The 16,651-nt window shown below is 39.1% G+C and overlaps 1 protein-coding gene across 1 annotated transcript in view; it reads left to right on the forward strand.

Moving 5' to 3' along the window:
- Positions 1-2,994: 2,994 nt before the first annotated feature.
- Positions 2,995-16,651, forward strand: part of tpo (thyroid peroxidase) — a 32,762-nt gene continuing 19,105 nt past the window's right edge. Inside the window, exons 1-7 of the mRNA XM_057858555.1 lie at positions 2,995-3,082; positions 4,226-4,310; positions 4,424-4,584; positions 4,676-4,805; positions 9,777-9,906; positions 10,227-10,415; positions 14,903-15,391. Coding sequence (XP_057714538.1) covers positions 2,995-3,082; positions 4,226-4,310; positions 4,424-4,584; positions 4,676-4,805; positions 9,777-9,906; positions 10,227-10,415; positions 14,903-15,391 — 1,272 coding nt within the window. The remainder of the gene's footprint in view (positions 3,083-4,225; positions 4,311-4,423; positions 4,585-4,675; positions 4,806-9,776; positions 9,907-10,226; positions 10,416-14,902; positions 15,392-16,651) is intronic.

Genomic DNA, 16,651 nt, shown 5'->3' on the forward strand with positions numbered 1-16,651 from the left:
ATAGCCTACAGGAAGTCCTCGGCTTACGAACGAGTTCCGTTTCTACGCTGGCGACGTAACACTAATAAGTCGGAATGAACCCTTTAAGTATCCCTAAATATCAAAGTAACTATCCAAAAACATGTATTATACATGATTTTACTTTCCTCGCCAAGATTTTTGATCTACGTCCTAGCTAGACAGCAAACTAAGCTGCAATCTTTCCCCTCTCTCTTTCTCACTTGGCTGCGTGACTTCTTCGTGGGATCAAATGCGCTCTTCTTTGTGTGCGCAAATAGGTTCATCTTCGTGCGCTCTTACCTGAATGCGGAAGTACTACCTGCTCTACGCATCCTGTGCCAAAATAAAAGCATGGATCACAAAACAAATGTCATTAACATTAACGTCAACATTATAATCAAAACATTATAATCAAATACACATTTCGCCAAAAGACAGTTATTAGGGTTGTTCCGATCATGTTTGCTTTGCTCCCGATCCAATCCCGATCGTTTTAGTTTGAGTATCTGCCGATCCCGATATTTCCCGATCCGATTGCTTTTTTTTGCTCCCGATTCAATTCCAATCATTCCCGATAATTTTTCCCGATCATATACATTTTGGCAATGCATTAAGAAAAAAATGAATAAAACTCGGACAAATATATACATTCACCATACAGTGTATAAGTGCTGTATTTGTTTATTATGATAATAAATCCTCAAGATGGCATTTACATTATTAACATTCTTTCTGTGAGAGGGATCCACGGATAGAAAGACTTGTGACTTTGTATATTGTGACTAAATATTGCCATCTAGTGTATTTGTTGAGCTTTCAGTAAATGATACTGCAGCCATGCCCCAATGCATGATGGGAAGTGGAACCATGACTGTGCGTCGTGCTACCAATGGATATATCTTCTCTGCTTTGGGAAATAACTTAAGGTGTTAAGACAAAGATCAATTGCCACTTTGCTTCCCCACATTGCTTCCCATGATATTTCTATTCATAGGGAGAGGGATTGCTTTGGGAAGGCTTTAGCCAATTAAAAAAAAGGCTCTGAAGGCTGCCAAAATTCACTCTACACATATTGCTCTGTTTTTTATCTCTCTATATAGGTAAAACAGCATCATTACAGATTGAGCGCGACAATGAGTGAGAGGGTCGTGCAGCGCATACATTAATTGCGTTAATTATTTTATCGTGACACATTTTTTGATAAATTAATTGCCGCCGTTATCGGGATATTTTTGATAACCCTACCTTAAGCCTAAACTAAAGACTCTGGATGAGTGTAACATATTATGTCTGTAACGTTAAATACAATTAGAAAACGATTTAATTAAAATATATTTATATATTAAAAAAAGGCATGGCCGATATTTTTTTGCCGATTCCGATACTTTGAAAATGACGGAATCGGACCCGATCGATATCTCTAGCAGTTATATTAATAAAATTAAGTAAAAAATAAAATACTATGAGGTACAATCAGGTATTTGTTTACGCAACTTAAAAAAAAAACAAACAAACAAAAAAAAACACTGCAGACAAAATAGCGGATGAGACTCCAGCGTCATAAAGTCGAAATCACTCATTATAAGGCATAATGTTATGCATCCATTAGATGGAGCTGCGCTAAAGGAAATGTCATGCCATAATTAACTATTATATAAGGCGCATCAGATTCAGGGGTCACGTTAACCGAATATTTTCCGTCGTTGACCGTTTTTTTAAAAAGCTGACGGAAAAAACTGAAGTCCATCTGTCATTTTGACAGGTTGCAATTTACACCCCAGACCACAGGGTGGCGAGTGAGCATATTAATTAGCTATTGTCTCTCTTGATGCATGACATCGTTGACCTTACTCAGAAAAATGTCAAGGCAACTGAGTGTTTGCCTGGCACGGCCAGACTGTTCTCCCTGTATTTTTCAAACACTGAGAGAAAAGTCTGGGACACAGCCTCTCGAGTAGCTACAAAATCAATCGACAAATCAGATTTGTTTATTTGCGTGACGTGTTCTTCACGAGCAACGTCACTCTTGCGCGCCGAAAGTTGTCTCTACAACAACACGGATGGCGGGAGAGCCGAGAATATGTTCCAATCCGCGGTAAATTCAGTTTTAAATGAGCTAAAACACATCGACACGAGACATTGACAACAGTCTGTCTCGCGCTAGCCATGTTGAGTAAACTCTGTTCTCCTCTTATATTTACAGTATTTCCACGCGCAAGTCCCTCGTCCTGCCCTCGTCGCTTTGCTAACGGTACGTCTGCCCGTCGCTGATTGGTGCACTCCGCTGTCTGTTTGCCTCTTGTTAAGCTTGTTCGGACAGAATATTAATTAAAAATGAATGAAAACTAAATACTATTGAATATGTCATTATTATCATTTTAAAATGTAAGTGACGGGTAAAAATAGGTTATGACCGGATTTTTATGACACTGTCAGTCAAAATGACAGACAACGAAAAAGTCTAGCGCAACCTCTGATCGGATTATAAGGAGAGCTGTTGGCTTTTGAGAAAATTGAAGGCTTTTAGGTGTGCCTTATAGTGCGGAAAATACGGTAATTTTATGATTTATTAGAAAAACAGCCTTAGAAAAAAACTGAAATGTCATTCTGAGTCATCTTGTGTTTGTTAGTGTATTTTGACAATGTCAGGTCTTATCAGTATAGTTGCTTCTGCAGCATATCTGTCCAATTATGATGCATCTGATTTCTGTCAGATTAAACTGTTTGAGCTGACATTTCTTGTGCAAAATATACTTACCTCTGCTCATTGGTCAGATTTTGTTTCTCTGGTTGTTGGAGACGTCTAGGAGCTGGCAAAACTGGAAAGAACCACATTTCTTTTTCTCCACCTCACCAAACTCAGTCAAGTGTGTGATGGTTTATTTAAGCCTTGACGACTGATTCATCCACATGTATAGGGAGGTTGTGAAAGGTCCAAACTAAAGCGTATTTGCAGCAAGGAAAAAGGTGTCACTGTTAACTTACCTACTCAAAATGGCTCATTGCTCGTTGATGCATTTGGGCATTTTCTTCTTTGTTTTTTCCACGACGATATCAAATGATGAAGTCAACTCCTTCAATGGTAAGTCCCCCACCCCCTCCCCGTTAATATACTGTACTATATTACAATCAATTGCAGTTGTGTACAAAAATGAAGCTCAAAGAGTCAAAATAATCACTAGTTGCTAATGACTTTGTCAACTTTTCAAATGTATTTTTTGTATCTTTTAGCCACACCGACTAAACATACGTGACACTCATTTTTTTTAGGAAAGTATACTGTATATTCAACTCAACTTTCATTTATTCATTTTTTTAACGCAACAACTATTCCCACAGCTTTTTTCTAGTTTTTACAACGGATAAAATAATGTCACAAGGTGATTAAAAATCTACATGATCACGATGCCAGGCATGACAGTTAACTGATTGATGCCTAAATTTACATTTAACTCTGTCAGTGCCTTTGACAATACTCGTGTGCTCAGGTAATGTCAAATCATCCTTCTGCTGTGAATTGAAATGTTTGCGTTTAGCAGACATCCACTCCATTTGATGTGTACCTAATCAAATAAAGACATTTATATTTTTAATTAAAATTAAATTGAAAAATATAATTAAAAATGGGAAAATCCTGAATTAAGAAAAGGAAAAAAAGATTTTAAAAACTCAACAACTACAAAAAAAAAAATCAAAGAACCTATGGAAATTTAAAAATTTTAAATAAAACATTAAAAATGTTATGAAATAGTTTTTGAAACAAAAAAAATAAACCTAAATAAAAGGAGAAATCTATTAATGGGTTCTTCCTTTTTATTTTTTTAATTCATCCATCCATCCAGAAATCCATCCATTTTTTATATTTACTTTTAATAATGTGTTTTTTTTTTTTAATAGTTTTTTTTTTCATTTTTAACAGCATTTTTCAGTTTAATTTTCTATATTCAGTATTTCGTTATCAATGCTATTTTTTTGTAGTTATGTATTCCTGCCATGCTTTATGTATTTTTTGTTAACTCATTCTCTGCCAACGACAGTACTAACAAATGTTAATTTTCTGTCACCCCTTCCACTTCAAATGCATTGTGACAAACTCATTTCAAATCACAGCAAAAATCATATATAGGGCCTAAACAAAAGTGAAGTACTCTCAAGTTGCAGGAAATTACAGGACTTGACTAATATTGTTCACTCTTTCAAAAAAAAATTGTCATGTACGTTACAGCAACAGCTATGAATAAATTAATCATGTCATCGTATCAAGAAAGTCTTGAAATGCTTGATGGAAAAGCATTGCCTATCAGACAAAGGTAATTATAACTAAAACCCATCCATATCAGTTACATTTCTATGACCAAGAAAAATCCTTTCCAAAGAAGATCCTCGCCTAACTACACACATTTCTTTTATTGTTTGCGCATAGACGAAGCTCATCCATATCGTCCATCCGTGGCTTTACATTTAGTCGCCAAACTGAGACTGAGACTCAAGAGATTGGACGAGCTGCTGAGGTTTTTCAATCAACTCTGCAAGGCCTTGGGAAAAAATTGAAGCAGAGGTATAAAAGGGATATCACATCAACAGGTAGGCTCAAAAATAACTTGACTGTTTATTCTTTTAAATACTTCAGCAGCTTTTCTATTGATGCTCTTTGAAATGCTTTTTTTGACCAAAGGTTTGCTTTCTTGGGAGCATATGGAGCTGATCGCGGAGCTCTCAGGATGTCCGCCTCCAGCACATCCGACTGACTGCCAGTATAGCCACCTCAGCAAATATCGTTCCATAAATGGCATGTGCAACAACAGGTAGTTAAGTGATGTCATCACTTTGAGCCAAAGAAATATCAAAAAGTTACATCATAAAACAAATACACTGAGAAATGGATGGAAACTACAATGATAAAAATGTTCTGATTCTAGTTCAAAATTTTTAAATCATTGGGTGCCATTGATGGCGCTAGACGTCCAATCCATCTTGACTGGGAGTGGCGAATAACCAGTCAATGGCACTGAAATACTGTATGTGCTTTCAGAGCCAATACTGGCAGGTCAAATGTACTGAATATTCAGCAATGTCAATGGCAGACAATTAGTTTAAGATTCAGTCAAAAAAAAAATCACTATTAAATGTGAGCTGATCTTTGTCAAAATCACACAGATGACAAAAACTATCTGCTTTAACTAAAACCACCTAAACATTTATAGGTTTTCATATTTTATTGAGAATAGTATACAAACAATGACAGAAGGGGGGAAAAATAAGTAAGTGAACCATCACATTTAATATTTTGTGTCATGCCACAGCATCTCAATGGGGTTCAAGTCTGGACTTTGACGTGGCCACTCCAGAACGTGTATCTTGTTCTTCTGAAACCATTCTGAAGTTGATTTACTTCTGTGTTTTGGATCATTGTCCTGTTGCAGCATCCATCTTCTTTTTAGCTTCAGCTGTCTGACGGATGGCCTCGGGTTATCCTGCAAAAAATCCTGATAAACTTTTGAATTCATTCTTCCATTAATGATTGCAAGTTGTCCGGGCCCTGAGGCAGTAAAACAACCTCAAATCATGATGCTCCCTCCACCATGCTTCACGGTGAGGATGAGGTGTTGATGTTGGTGAGCTGTTCCATTTTTCCTCCACACATGACGTTGTGTGTTACTCCCAAACAATTCAACTTTGGTTTCATCAGTACACAAAATATTTTGCCAAAATTTCTGTGGAGTGTCCAAATGCCTTTTTGCAAACATTAAACGAGCAACAATGTTTTTTTTTTTTTTTTTTTTTTTTTTTTTTAGACAGCTGTGGCTTCCTCTGTGGAGTCTTCCCATGAACACAATTCTTGGCCATAGTTTTACATATAGTTGATGTGTGCACAGAGATATTGGACTGTGCCAGTGATTTCTGTAAGTCTTTAACATACACACAAGTTTTTTTGTTGTTGTTTTTTTTACCTCTCTGAGTATTCTGCGCTGAACTCTTGGCGTCATCTTTGGTTGAAGGCCACTCGTTGGGAACATCCAGACTTTTAGAGATGGATTTGTATCCTTTCCCAGCTTTATAAAAATCAACAATCCTTGATCGAAGGTCTTCAGCCAGCTCTTTTGACTGAGCCATGATGCACATCAGACAATGCTTTTCATCAAGACAGTTCTTACCAGATTTGGGATTTGTAGTAGGCGGGGTAGCTTTGAACACCTAATCAGTAATTGGAGTAATTGAGCACACACCTGACTTAAAGTGTTTAGTAAAAATTGGTTTCAGTTGCTCTTTAAGTGTTCTTAGGCAGAGGGTTCACTACTTCACTTTCTTATTTCCCCCCCTTTTGTCATTGTTTGCATGCTATCCCCAATAAATTATGAAAACCTATAAATGTTTGGGTGGTTTTAGTTAAACCAGAAAGTTTTTTCATCTGTGTGATTTTGACAAAGATCAGATCACCATCGGATGGTGATTTTATGCAGAAATGGGAGAAATCCCAAAAGTTTCATATACTTTTTCATACCACTGTAGATAAGTGTTCATTATTGCAATAATAGCTCTGTTATAGAAGCTGTTTTTACTGTGATAGTTCTAAAACTGCTAGAGGGTAACAGTTCAAAGAGTGAGTGGGGGAAAATAGAAGTGTAGAGATCCTCCATGGAGGGGATGATGTTTCTAGCTACTTTAACCAACCTCTGAAATGAGTTCTTCTCTCCTTCCATAAAGCCGTAAAACCATGCGTACTTAAAGTAAGTTAAAATTCTCTCTATGGAGCTCCGCTAAAAGGACACAAGCAGTTTTTGCATAAGAATACGTTCTTCAGTGTTCTGTGAGAAAAAAGTCTCTGTTGTGCTTTTTCTTATTTATGATGATGATGATGATGGATGTGCGTTTGCCCCAGGCTGGGTAGTATTCTAACTAAACTCCCAGGAATCTGAAGGAAACCCTCTCCGCAAACTTCCCACTGATGAACGGGTGCAGTGTCCACCCATTTCGTCCCGTAGTCTAAGGGTGAATCCCATTTCACCCCTTGGCCCTACCCCTTACCCCTTCCCCTCCGTTTTGCGCGTTCACGTGTAGGTAAGACCTACATCACTATATTACGCCATATTAGGACAATCCTTAAATACCATGCAAAACTGACACTTGTATAGACCCTACCCACGTGACGTCACAACTCCTTCCTCTTGACTGGTGCCGCCCAATTGTCCGTCAACACATCATGTTTCCCTGTTACGGCTACGTACATTCCTCCTATTTACGACGTGTTTTTCTGTTCAATAACATTAATAATCAAAATGGTGAAGGCGTGTGTGGCGGTCGGTTGCAATAACAGAGAAGATAGACCGAGGAGACGGAGAGACTTGAAGTTCTACCGGATTCCGAGAGACCCGGAGAGAAGAGAGCGAGATGGGCTGCTGCAATTCGACGAGAAAACTGGGCTCCAAACGATTACCACAGATTATGTAGTAGTCATTTTATATCTGGTAAAATGCATTTAATATATATTTAGAGGGTTTTGGGCTGACAACCACAATTAAGATCATTGCTAGGCTAATCGCCAACAACATACACGTATGTATGTAGTGAGAGTGCTATCGCTAAACCATATAAACATTAAAAGCCCTAACTCCATTGACAAACGACATGAAATACATTCGACTTGACAGTGGATGTTAGCAATAACAAAAGATTTTGAATTGAAAATTTCGTAACTCACCTTTCCAAGCACAAGATAGATTCCTGCCGAATTTTCGTGGACGAGGACCTGTTTCACCCAACCAGCAACGAAGTATTTATAAGCCTCCAAGCTCCTGAAGTTTTTCAAACTTTCGTGAGAATAGGCTGATTTTGTGTGGACAAGATAGTTGTACAGTTCAGGGTAGCTAGCAGATGTCAGGCAAATACGGCGGAGACAGCGGGTCGAAAAACATCGATTTAGGCATGGATGGATCTGGCGAATGGATAAACTGAAGCTTTTCCACATAACGCCTTTTATGCAACGCATCAAGTGAGTTTACGGCATCCGAAAGCACCGGGTCTTCCATGAAATGCATTATAAATTGCTCGATCAATTGAGACCATTGATAATACAGACACAAAATGACGGACAAGTGGGCGGAACCATACAGCGAGCACGTGATTTTGTGATGTCAGTGGGTAGGGTCTATAGCGCTTTTTTACCTTCAATGTATTCAAAGCACTTTGACACGATACCTACTGATGACCAGTGTTGGGTACGTTACTTTAATAAAGTAATTAGTTATAGTTACTCACTACTTCTTCCAAAAAGTAACTGAATTACTCTATAGTAAAAGTAACTAGTTACCAGGGAAAGTAATTATTTCCGTTACTTTAAAAAGAAGTTGATGTATGTCAAAGAATTTGAAATCTTCTGAGCAGTATTCGAGTCAGTTGAATAGAGAAGAACAGACAAGTAGTTGTGTTATAGAACCTTGTAATATTTACTGCACCTCACCAGCAACAGATGTATCCTACACTTGAACTGCAACAAAAATAAACAGTAAACAATATAATAAAATAACAATCAGCAGTAAACAATATAAAGGGAGTTTAATCAATTAAATCTAACTCTCACAACCCGAGACAACAGGTCAAGTAGCCATAGCCTACTGTACTTCAATTTTTGACTTGAAATAGTGTTTATATCTCCACCTCGTAAATGACAAATTTTCGTCTGAATGCTCTGCCATCATATCCCTCTGCATCTGTTTTGCGTGTGTGTGTTTGCCGCACGCGCTGTTCCGGTTTGTGTGTGAAAACACCGGCTCTGATTGGCTTACCATGACACATGACTAACCCTCAGCCAATCACAATCACTTCCATCGCATCTATCCAGGTGGTGCATTCAGGTAGCCTCGTCCCCCTACTCCTCCCGTCACCCTCAAAGCGTCTGCCGTCCTCAAGATGGAAGCAGCATTCTTGCTGGCTGACAGTGGGGAATGGGAACAAGGCTAGCATTCAGGTGTAGCAAAAACAGAAACGTTGGCAAGCTTTGGAAAGCATTGTCTAATTGAATGAGCAGGGACAAACAGCCTGGAGTCATAAGAAGTACGTGCTGTAATATTCTGATACAGAATTATCCGAGGCACCCTAAAGTGCACACGGCACCAATATTGTTTTGCTCACATGATGGGGGAGGGAGTTAGAGACACGGCCTGCCAAAAACCGTACGTTTGTGTTAATGTTGAAGTTATATGTGCTATTAAAGAAACAGAGTGCCAGCACGTCCTGTGTGGTATATTCAAACCTGAACGCAAATAAAAACGCAGTTATGTAACGGCGTTATTTATAATGGCGTTATTCCCAACACTGCTGATGACACAGCGTCAGAAATAAAGTGGGGTTCAGTATCCTGCTCAAGGATACTTAAACAAGGTCACTAGGGCGGGGAATGGAACCCACAACCTCAGGGTTAGGGAATGACTAGTCTACCACCGTGGCAAGTGACCCCCCTTACAAATGAAAAATAACAGTTTATAGAGTTGCCCACAGTGAGAGAGGTGCTTATTGCCCCCTGACTCAGCACCTGTTCACCCCAGTGGATGAGTAGGTAGGCTCCATCCGCTTTCGGATGAGGGGGCAGGTCCAGACTCTTGTCAAACAGCAGCTCAGAGTCTTCACTCTTTCTGGAGTTTTTGGAAGGGGTGGAGAAGAGCTCCTCTTTCTGGGTTTCCCTCGAAAGCAGGATTGGGAGAACTGTTGTTGGACTGTGCTGGTCAAGGGCAGTCACAAGGACATTGAACTGTCGTTCAAATCAATCTTCTTTTTGTCAGGTACAATCATTACTGGGGAGCATCCAACATTCCTTTGGTAAGGTGGCTCCCACCTCAATATGAAGATGGAGTGCGACAACCCAAAGGTTGGAACAAAGGAAGGCTGTATAATGGATTTGAGCTTCCCATGGTAACCTGCAGAATTTTACTGATTAAAAAAAAGCAGCATGCTTAACTCAATCACTGCCATTGACAGCGATAGATGGACCTTTCAGTAAATGGTCATGTTTCATTGGCATTGCCTGCAATAGACATCTTATCATTTTGAATTTAGAGGGGCTTGTGGTGATCATTTACTAAATTTGGCTGTGTCAACTTGCATGCTCAAGTTGATATAACTTTCTTTTATTTTTTTACGTCCCATTGCTTCTGCTAGAGAGTGTACATTTTATCATTTACAGTAACTTCTGGCATTTAATGATCGCTATATTTAATGTGAAATTCCCACAGCCAAAAGAAGTCAGCAAAAATATCATAGAGAGCGCTACCAAATGTAAAGATGATACCTACTCTCATATGCTTGTGGAGTGGGGCCAGTACATTGATCATGACATAACACTGACTCCTCAAAGCCCTGGGAAACCTGGTGATGACTGCCTGAACACTTGTGAAAATGTGTATCCCTGCTTTCCAATCCAGGTAAGTGGAACCAACACCTCCTTAGTACAAGCACTAAAGTTTGTTCCTGCGTTGATACTTAGTTTCAGTGTATTAAATAACTTCCAAACGAGTCACATTTTTGTGTATGATAGTGAAAATGAAGACTTTGTTGTTCAACAACATACAAAATAAATGAAAACACAAAACATAAGTTTGGAATTTGCTATTTGAAATACACTAACCGTCATTCAAGTCAGATAGCAACTCTGGGAGCCATTTTTTTGTCAAAAGTTTAAAAGTAATCATTAGCTTAACTCATTCACTGGTAACAGAGTACAGTGGGGCAAATAAGTATTTAGTCAACCACTAATTGTGGTTTTCCCACTTGAAAATATAAGGTAAGCCTCAACCATGAGAGACAGAATGTGGAAAAAAAAAAAAAACAGAAAAATCACATTGTTTGATTTTTAAGAATTATTTGCAAATCACGGTGGAAAATAAGTATTTGGTCAATACCAAAAGTTCATTTCAATACTTTGTTATGTACCCTTTGTTGCCAATAACGGAGGCCAAACGTTTTCTGTAACCCTTCCCAAGATTTCACACACTGTTGTTGGTATTTTGGCCCATTCCTCCATGCATATCTCCTCTAGAGCAGTGATGTTTTGGGGCTGTCGTTGGGCAACACGGACTTTCAACTCCCTCCTCGCCCCGTTGCGTCAAAATGATAACAAGAAGGGTGAGCAAAAATCCCAGAACCACACGGGAGGACCTAGTGAATGACCTACAGAGAGCTGGGACCACAGTAACAAAGGCTACTATCAGTAACACAATGCGCCGCCAGGGACTCACACCCTACTCTACCAGACGTGTCCCCCTGCTGAAGCCAGTACACGTCCAGGCCCGTCTGCGGTTCACTAGAGAGCATTTGGATGATCCAGAAGAGGACTGGGAGAATGTGTTATGGTCAAATGAAACCAAAATAGAACTTTTTAGTAGAAACACAGGTTCTTGTGTTTGGAGGAAAAAGAATACTAAATTGCACCATACCCACTGTGAAGCATGGGGGTGGAAATATCATGCTATGGGGCTGTTTTTCTGCAAAGAGACCAGGACGACTGATATGTGTAAAGGAAAGAATGAATGGACCATGTATCGACAGATTTTGAGTGAAAACCTCCTTCTATCAGCAAGGACATTTGAAGATGAGACGTGGCTGGGTCTTTCAGCATGACAATGATTCCAAACACACAGCCAGGGCAACAAAGGAGTGGCTTTGTAAGAAGCATTTCAAGGTCCTGGAGTGGCTTAGTCGGTCTCCAGATCTCAACCCCATACAAAATCTATGGAGCGAGTTGAAAGTCCGTGTTGCCCAACGACTGCCCCAAAACGTCATTGCTCTAGAGGAGATCTGCATGGAGGAATGGGCAAAAATACCAGCAACAGTGTGTGAAAAGCTTGTGAAGAGTTACAGAAATCGTTTGGCCTCTGTTTTTGCCAACAAAGGGTACATAACAAAGTATTGAGATGATGTTTTGGTATTGACCAAATACTTATTTTCCACCATGATTTGGAAATAAATTCTTTAAAACTCATACAATGTTATTTTCTGTTTTTTTTTTCCACATTCTGTCTCTCATGGTTGAGGCTTACCCATGTTGACAATTACAGGCCTCTCTAATATTTTCAAGTGGGAGAACTTGCACAATTAGTGGTTGACTAAATTCTTATTTGCCCCAGTGTATATGTTGTGGTAGTTAGTAAAAGAGGGTAATTGGTAATGAAAACACCAACTGATGACAATAGAAGTCCAGTTCATTTCACCTGGGAAGGGCTGGAAGCGATCATTTGATTGCTTTCATCTCCTAGCACTTAAAATGGATTGGATGGCTATTTCTGTCAATGGAAACCACCTGGAGCAAAATTCACAAAGGCACTTATTTGAATTTATGTCTTTATTTTATTATTGCAATTATATTATATTATACTTTATTTTATATACTTTATACACACACACACACACACACATATATATATATATATATATATATATATATATATATATATATATATATATATATATATATATATATATGTACACTCAGGTGACTTGAATTTCTGCTCTGAGACCCCCAATTTGGCCAAATTTCAAAATTGTCCTATATGCATGTGTGATACATCATTGGAAAGCTTAAAATCTCAATTTTCCGGGGGAAGAAAGATTTTGAACAGAAGGCATTAGAAAAAAAAAAAAAAATAGATATTATCGCTACTTACTTTATTTCGATCCCAAAACTCTGTGTACCATGTCTCAAAGAGTATTAAGACACAACTGCAAATGGCCAAATTCAGATTTTTTTTTAATTTTATGGGTGAAACATGGTGAAGCAAAAGCGGTTGCGTGACGTCTGTAAACAGGGGTTTTCAGGGTAAAACGGACAAATTCAAAATAGTTCGGAGGCTTAGTGCGCCATGAATCTGCTATGGCAGCATATAGGCATACTGTTCTATCAAACACAACAGTTCTTTTGGCTTAAAATACAGCAGATTAATATAAAGAGGGGTGCAAGAGCAGAAACTGTTTTTTCAGTCTTGTCCGTGTTTTCCGCCATATATAAAGTGCCTTGCAAAAGTATTCGGCCCCCTTGAATCTTGCAACCTTTCGCCGCATTTCAGGCTTCAAACATAAAGATATGAAATTTATTATTTTTTTTCAAGAATCAACAACAAGTGGGACACAATCGTGAAGTGGAACAACATTTATTGGATAATTTAAACTTTTTTAACAAATAAAAAAACTGAAAAGTGGGGTGTGCAATATTATTCGGCCCCTTTACTTTCAGTGCAGCAAACTCACTCCAGAAGTTCAGTGAGGATCTCTGAATGATCCAATGTTGTCCTAAATGACCGATGATGATAAATAGAATCCACCTGTGTGTAATCAAGTCTCCGTATAAATGCACCTGCTCTGTGATAGACTCAGGGTTCTGTTTAAAGTGCAGAGAGCATTATGAAAACCAAGGAACACACCAGGCAGGTCCGAGATACTGTTGTGGAGAAGTTTAAAGCCGGATTTGGATACAAAAAGATTTCCCAAGCTTTAAACATCTCAAGGAGCACTGTGCAAGCCATCATATTGAAATGGAAGGAGCATCAGACCACTGCAAATCTACCAAGACCCGGCCGTCCTTCCAAACTTTCTTCTCAAACAAGGAGAAAACTGATCAGAGATGCAGCCAAGAGGTCCATGATCACTCTGGATGAGCTGCAGAGATCTACAGCTGAGGTGGGAGAGTCTGTCCATAGGACAACAATCAGTCGTACACTGCACAAATCTGGCCTTTATGGAAGAGTGGCAAGAAGAAAGCCATTTCTCAAAGATATCCATAAAAAGTCTCGTTTAAAGTTTGCCACAAGCCACCCGGGAGACACACCAAACATGTGGAAGAAGGTGCTCTGGTCAGATGAAACCAAAATTGAACTTTTTGGCCACAATGCAAAACGATGCAAGGAAGAATGGGCAAGAATGTCAGTCTCTCGATGTGCAAAACTGATAGAAACATACCCCAAGCGACTTGCAGCTGTAATTGGAGCAAAAGGTGGCGCTACAAAGTATTAACGCAAGGGGGCCGAATAATATTGCACGCCCCACTTTTCAGTTTTTTATTTGTTAAAAAAGTTTAAATTATCCAATAAATGTTGTTCCACTTCACGATTGTGTCCCACTTGTTGTTGATTCTTGACAAAAAATTAAAATTTTATATCTTTATGTTTGAAGCCTGAAATGTGGCGAAAGGTTGCAAGGTTCAAGGGGGCCGAATACTTTTGCAAGGCACTGTATATATATATATGGCGGAAAACATGGACAAGACTGAAAAAACAGTATATATCCATATATATAATATATATATATATATATATACACACATACATACAGTATATATAATATTTATATTATTATACACAATTATAATCTATATATTTTTATTACTCTTGGTTTCCTTTATTCTTTTTTTTTTTTATGCCTATTTTTTTTCCCAAAAATGGATTATTTAATTCATTGATTTTAAATTATTTCTCTATTTTTATTTTAATATGTGTAACACTAATATTAATAATTGGAAGTCAAATGTGGGCTGCAAAAGATTGTCCAATGGGCCGCAATTAGCCCTTTGGCCAAATGTTTGAGACGACTATCCTATGTGTAGTAAAAACATTTAAGAAAAAAAAGGAATAATTTGAAAGGAAGAAAGAAAGAAAGGGTTAAATGAGATACATGCATTACTTACAATTCCAAAAGTTGAAAGAATTATTAATTGGGCTGTGATTGAGGGGCTGGAAGTGATCGATTGATCCAGCCTCTCTCAGTCGAAATGGATTGGACATCTATTGCTTTCAATGGGTGTTTCCAGATATACATTTCCTTCTTTTACTAACTACCACTGCACAACACAAAAGTACGATCCACCCCAACTGCATCACCCACATACGAACAATAACGTACTTCAAATTTTATGTCTTTCCAGCAGGCACATGATAACGTCTCAAGTCCACAAAACTGCATGCCTTTCAATCGCTCCTTACCAGCCTGCTTCAAAGGATTTCTCCCTGATATTTCTCAAGCCTTGCAGCAACAACAGATCAATGCCATCACATCCTTCATTGATGCTTCAGTTGTGTACGGCTCCAGTCAAAAAGCGAACAACTTTCTGAGAGATCTCGATGGGTTCAATGGGAAAATGCGGGCTAATAAGCACTTTAAGGACAGCCACGGAAGACCTTACCTTCCTTTTGAAGAATCTCTAGAATCAGCCTGTATCCACAGTAAGGAAAATGTGGCATGTTTCCGTGCTGGAGATAGTCGGGTCAACGAGGGCCTGCCTCTGACCAGCTTGCACACGCTTTGGGTGAGGCAACACAATCAAATAGCTGAAAAACTTAAAAAACTCAATGGTCACTGGAATGCGGCGACTGTATACGAAGAAACGCGCAAGATTATTGGGGCTCTGCACCAGGTACTGTAAATTACTGCACATACAGTGGGGCAAATAAGTATTTAGTCAACGATTAATTGTGCAAGTTCCCCCACTTGAAAATATTAGAGGACTGTAATTGTCAACATGGGTAAACCTCAACCATGAGAGAAAGAATGTGGAGAAAAAAAAACAGAAAATCACATTGTTTGATTTTTAAAGAATTTATTTGCAAATCATGGTGGAAAATAAGTATTTGGTCAATACCAAAAGTTCATATCAATACTTTGCTATGTACCCTTTATTGACAATAACGGAGGCCAAACGTTTTCTGTAACTCTTCACAAGCTTTTCACACACTGTTGCTGGTATTTTGGCACATTCCTCCATGCAGATATCCTCTAGAATGGTGATGTTCTGGGGCTGTCATTGGGCAACACAGTCTTTCAACTCCCTCCAGATTTTCTTTGGGGTTGAGATCTGGAGACTGGCTAGGCCACTCCAGGACCTTGAAATGCTTCTTACGAAGCCACTCCTTTGTTGCCCTTGCTGTGTGTTTGGGATCATTGTCATGCTGAAGTCCCAGCAACGTCTTATCTTCAATGCCCTTGCTGATGGAAGGAAATTTTCACTCAAAATCTCTCGATACATGGCCCCATTCATTCTTTCCTTTACACAGATCAGTCATCCTGGTCCCTTTGCAGAAAAACAGCCCCAAAGCATGATGTTTCCACCCCCATGCCATGGTGTTCTTCGGATGCAATTCAGTATTCTTTCTCCTCCAAACACAAGAACCTGTGTTTCTACCAAAAAGTTCTATTTTGGTTTCACTGACCATAACACATTCTCCCAGTCCTCTTCTGGATCATCCAAATGCTCTCTAGCGAACCGCAGACGGGCCTGGACGTTTACTGGCTTCAGCAGGGGGACACGTCTGGCAGTGTAGGATTTGAGTCCCTGGCGGCGCATTGTGTTACTGATAGTAGCCTTTGTTACTGTGGTCCCAGCTCTCTGTAGGTCATTCACTAGGTCCCCCCCGTGTGGTTCTGGGATTTTTGCCCACCGTTCTTGTTATCATTTTGACGCCAAGGGGTGAGATCTTGCATGGAGCCCCAGATCGAGGGAGATTATCAGTGGTCTTGTATGTCTTCCATTTTCTAATATTTGCTCCCACAGTTGATTTCTTTACACCAAGCGTTTTACCTATTGCAGATTCAGTCTTCCCAGCCTGGTGCAGGTCTACAATTTTGTTTCTAGTGTCCTTCGACAGCTCTTTTGTCTTGGCCATAGTGGAGTTTGGAT

The sequence above is a fragment of the Corythoichthys intestinalis genome, chromosome 15 (genome assembly GCF_030265065.1).
Source record: "Corythoichthys intestinalis isolate RoL2023-P3 chromosome 15, ASM3026506v1, whole genome shotgun sequence".
Lineage (NCBI taxonomy): Eukaryota > Metazoa > Chordata > Actinopteri > Syngnathiformes > Syngnathidae > Corythoichthys > Corythoichthys intestinalis.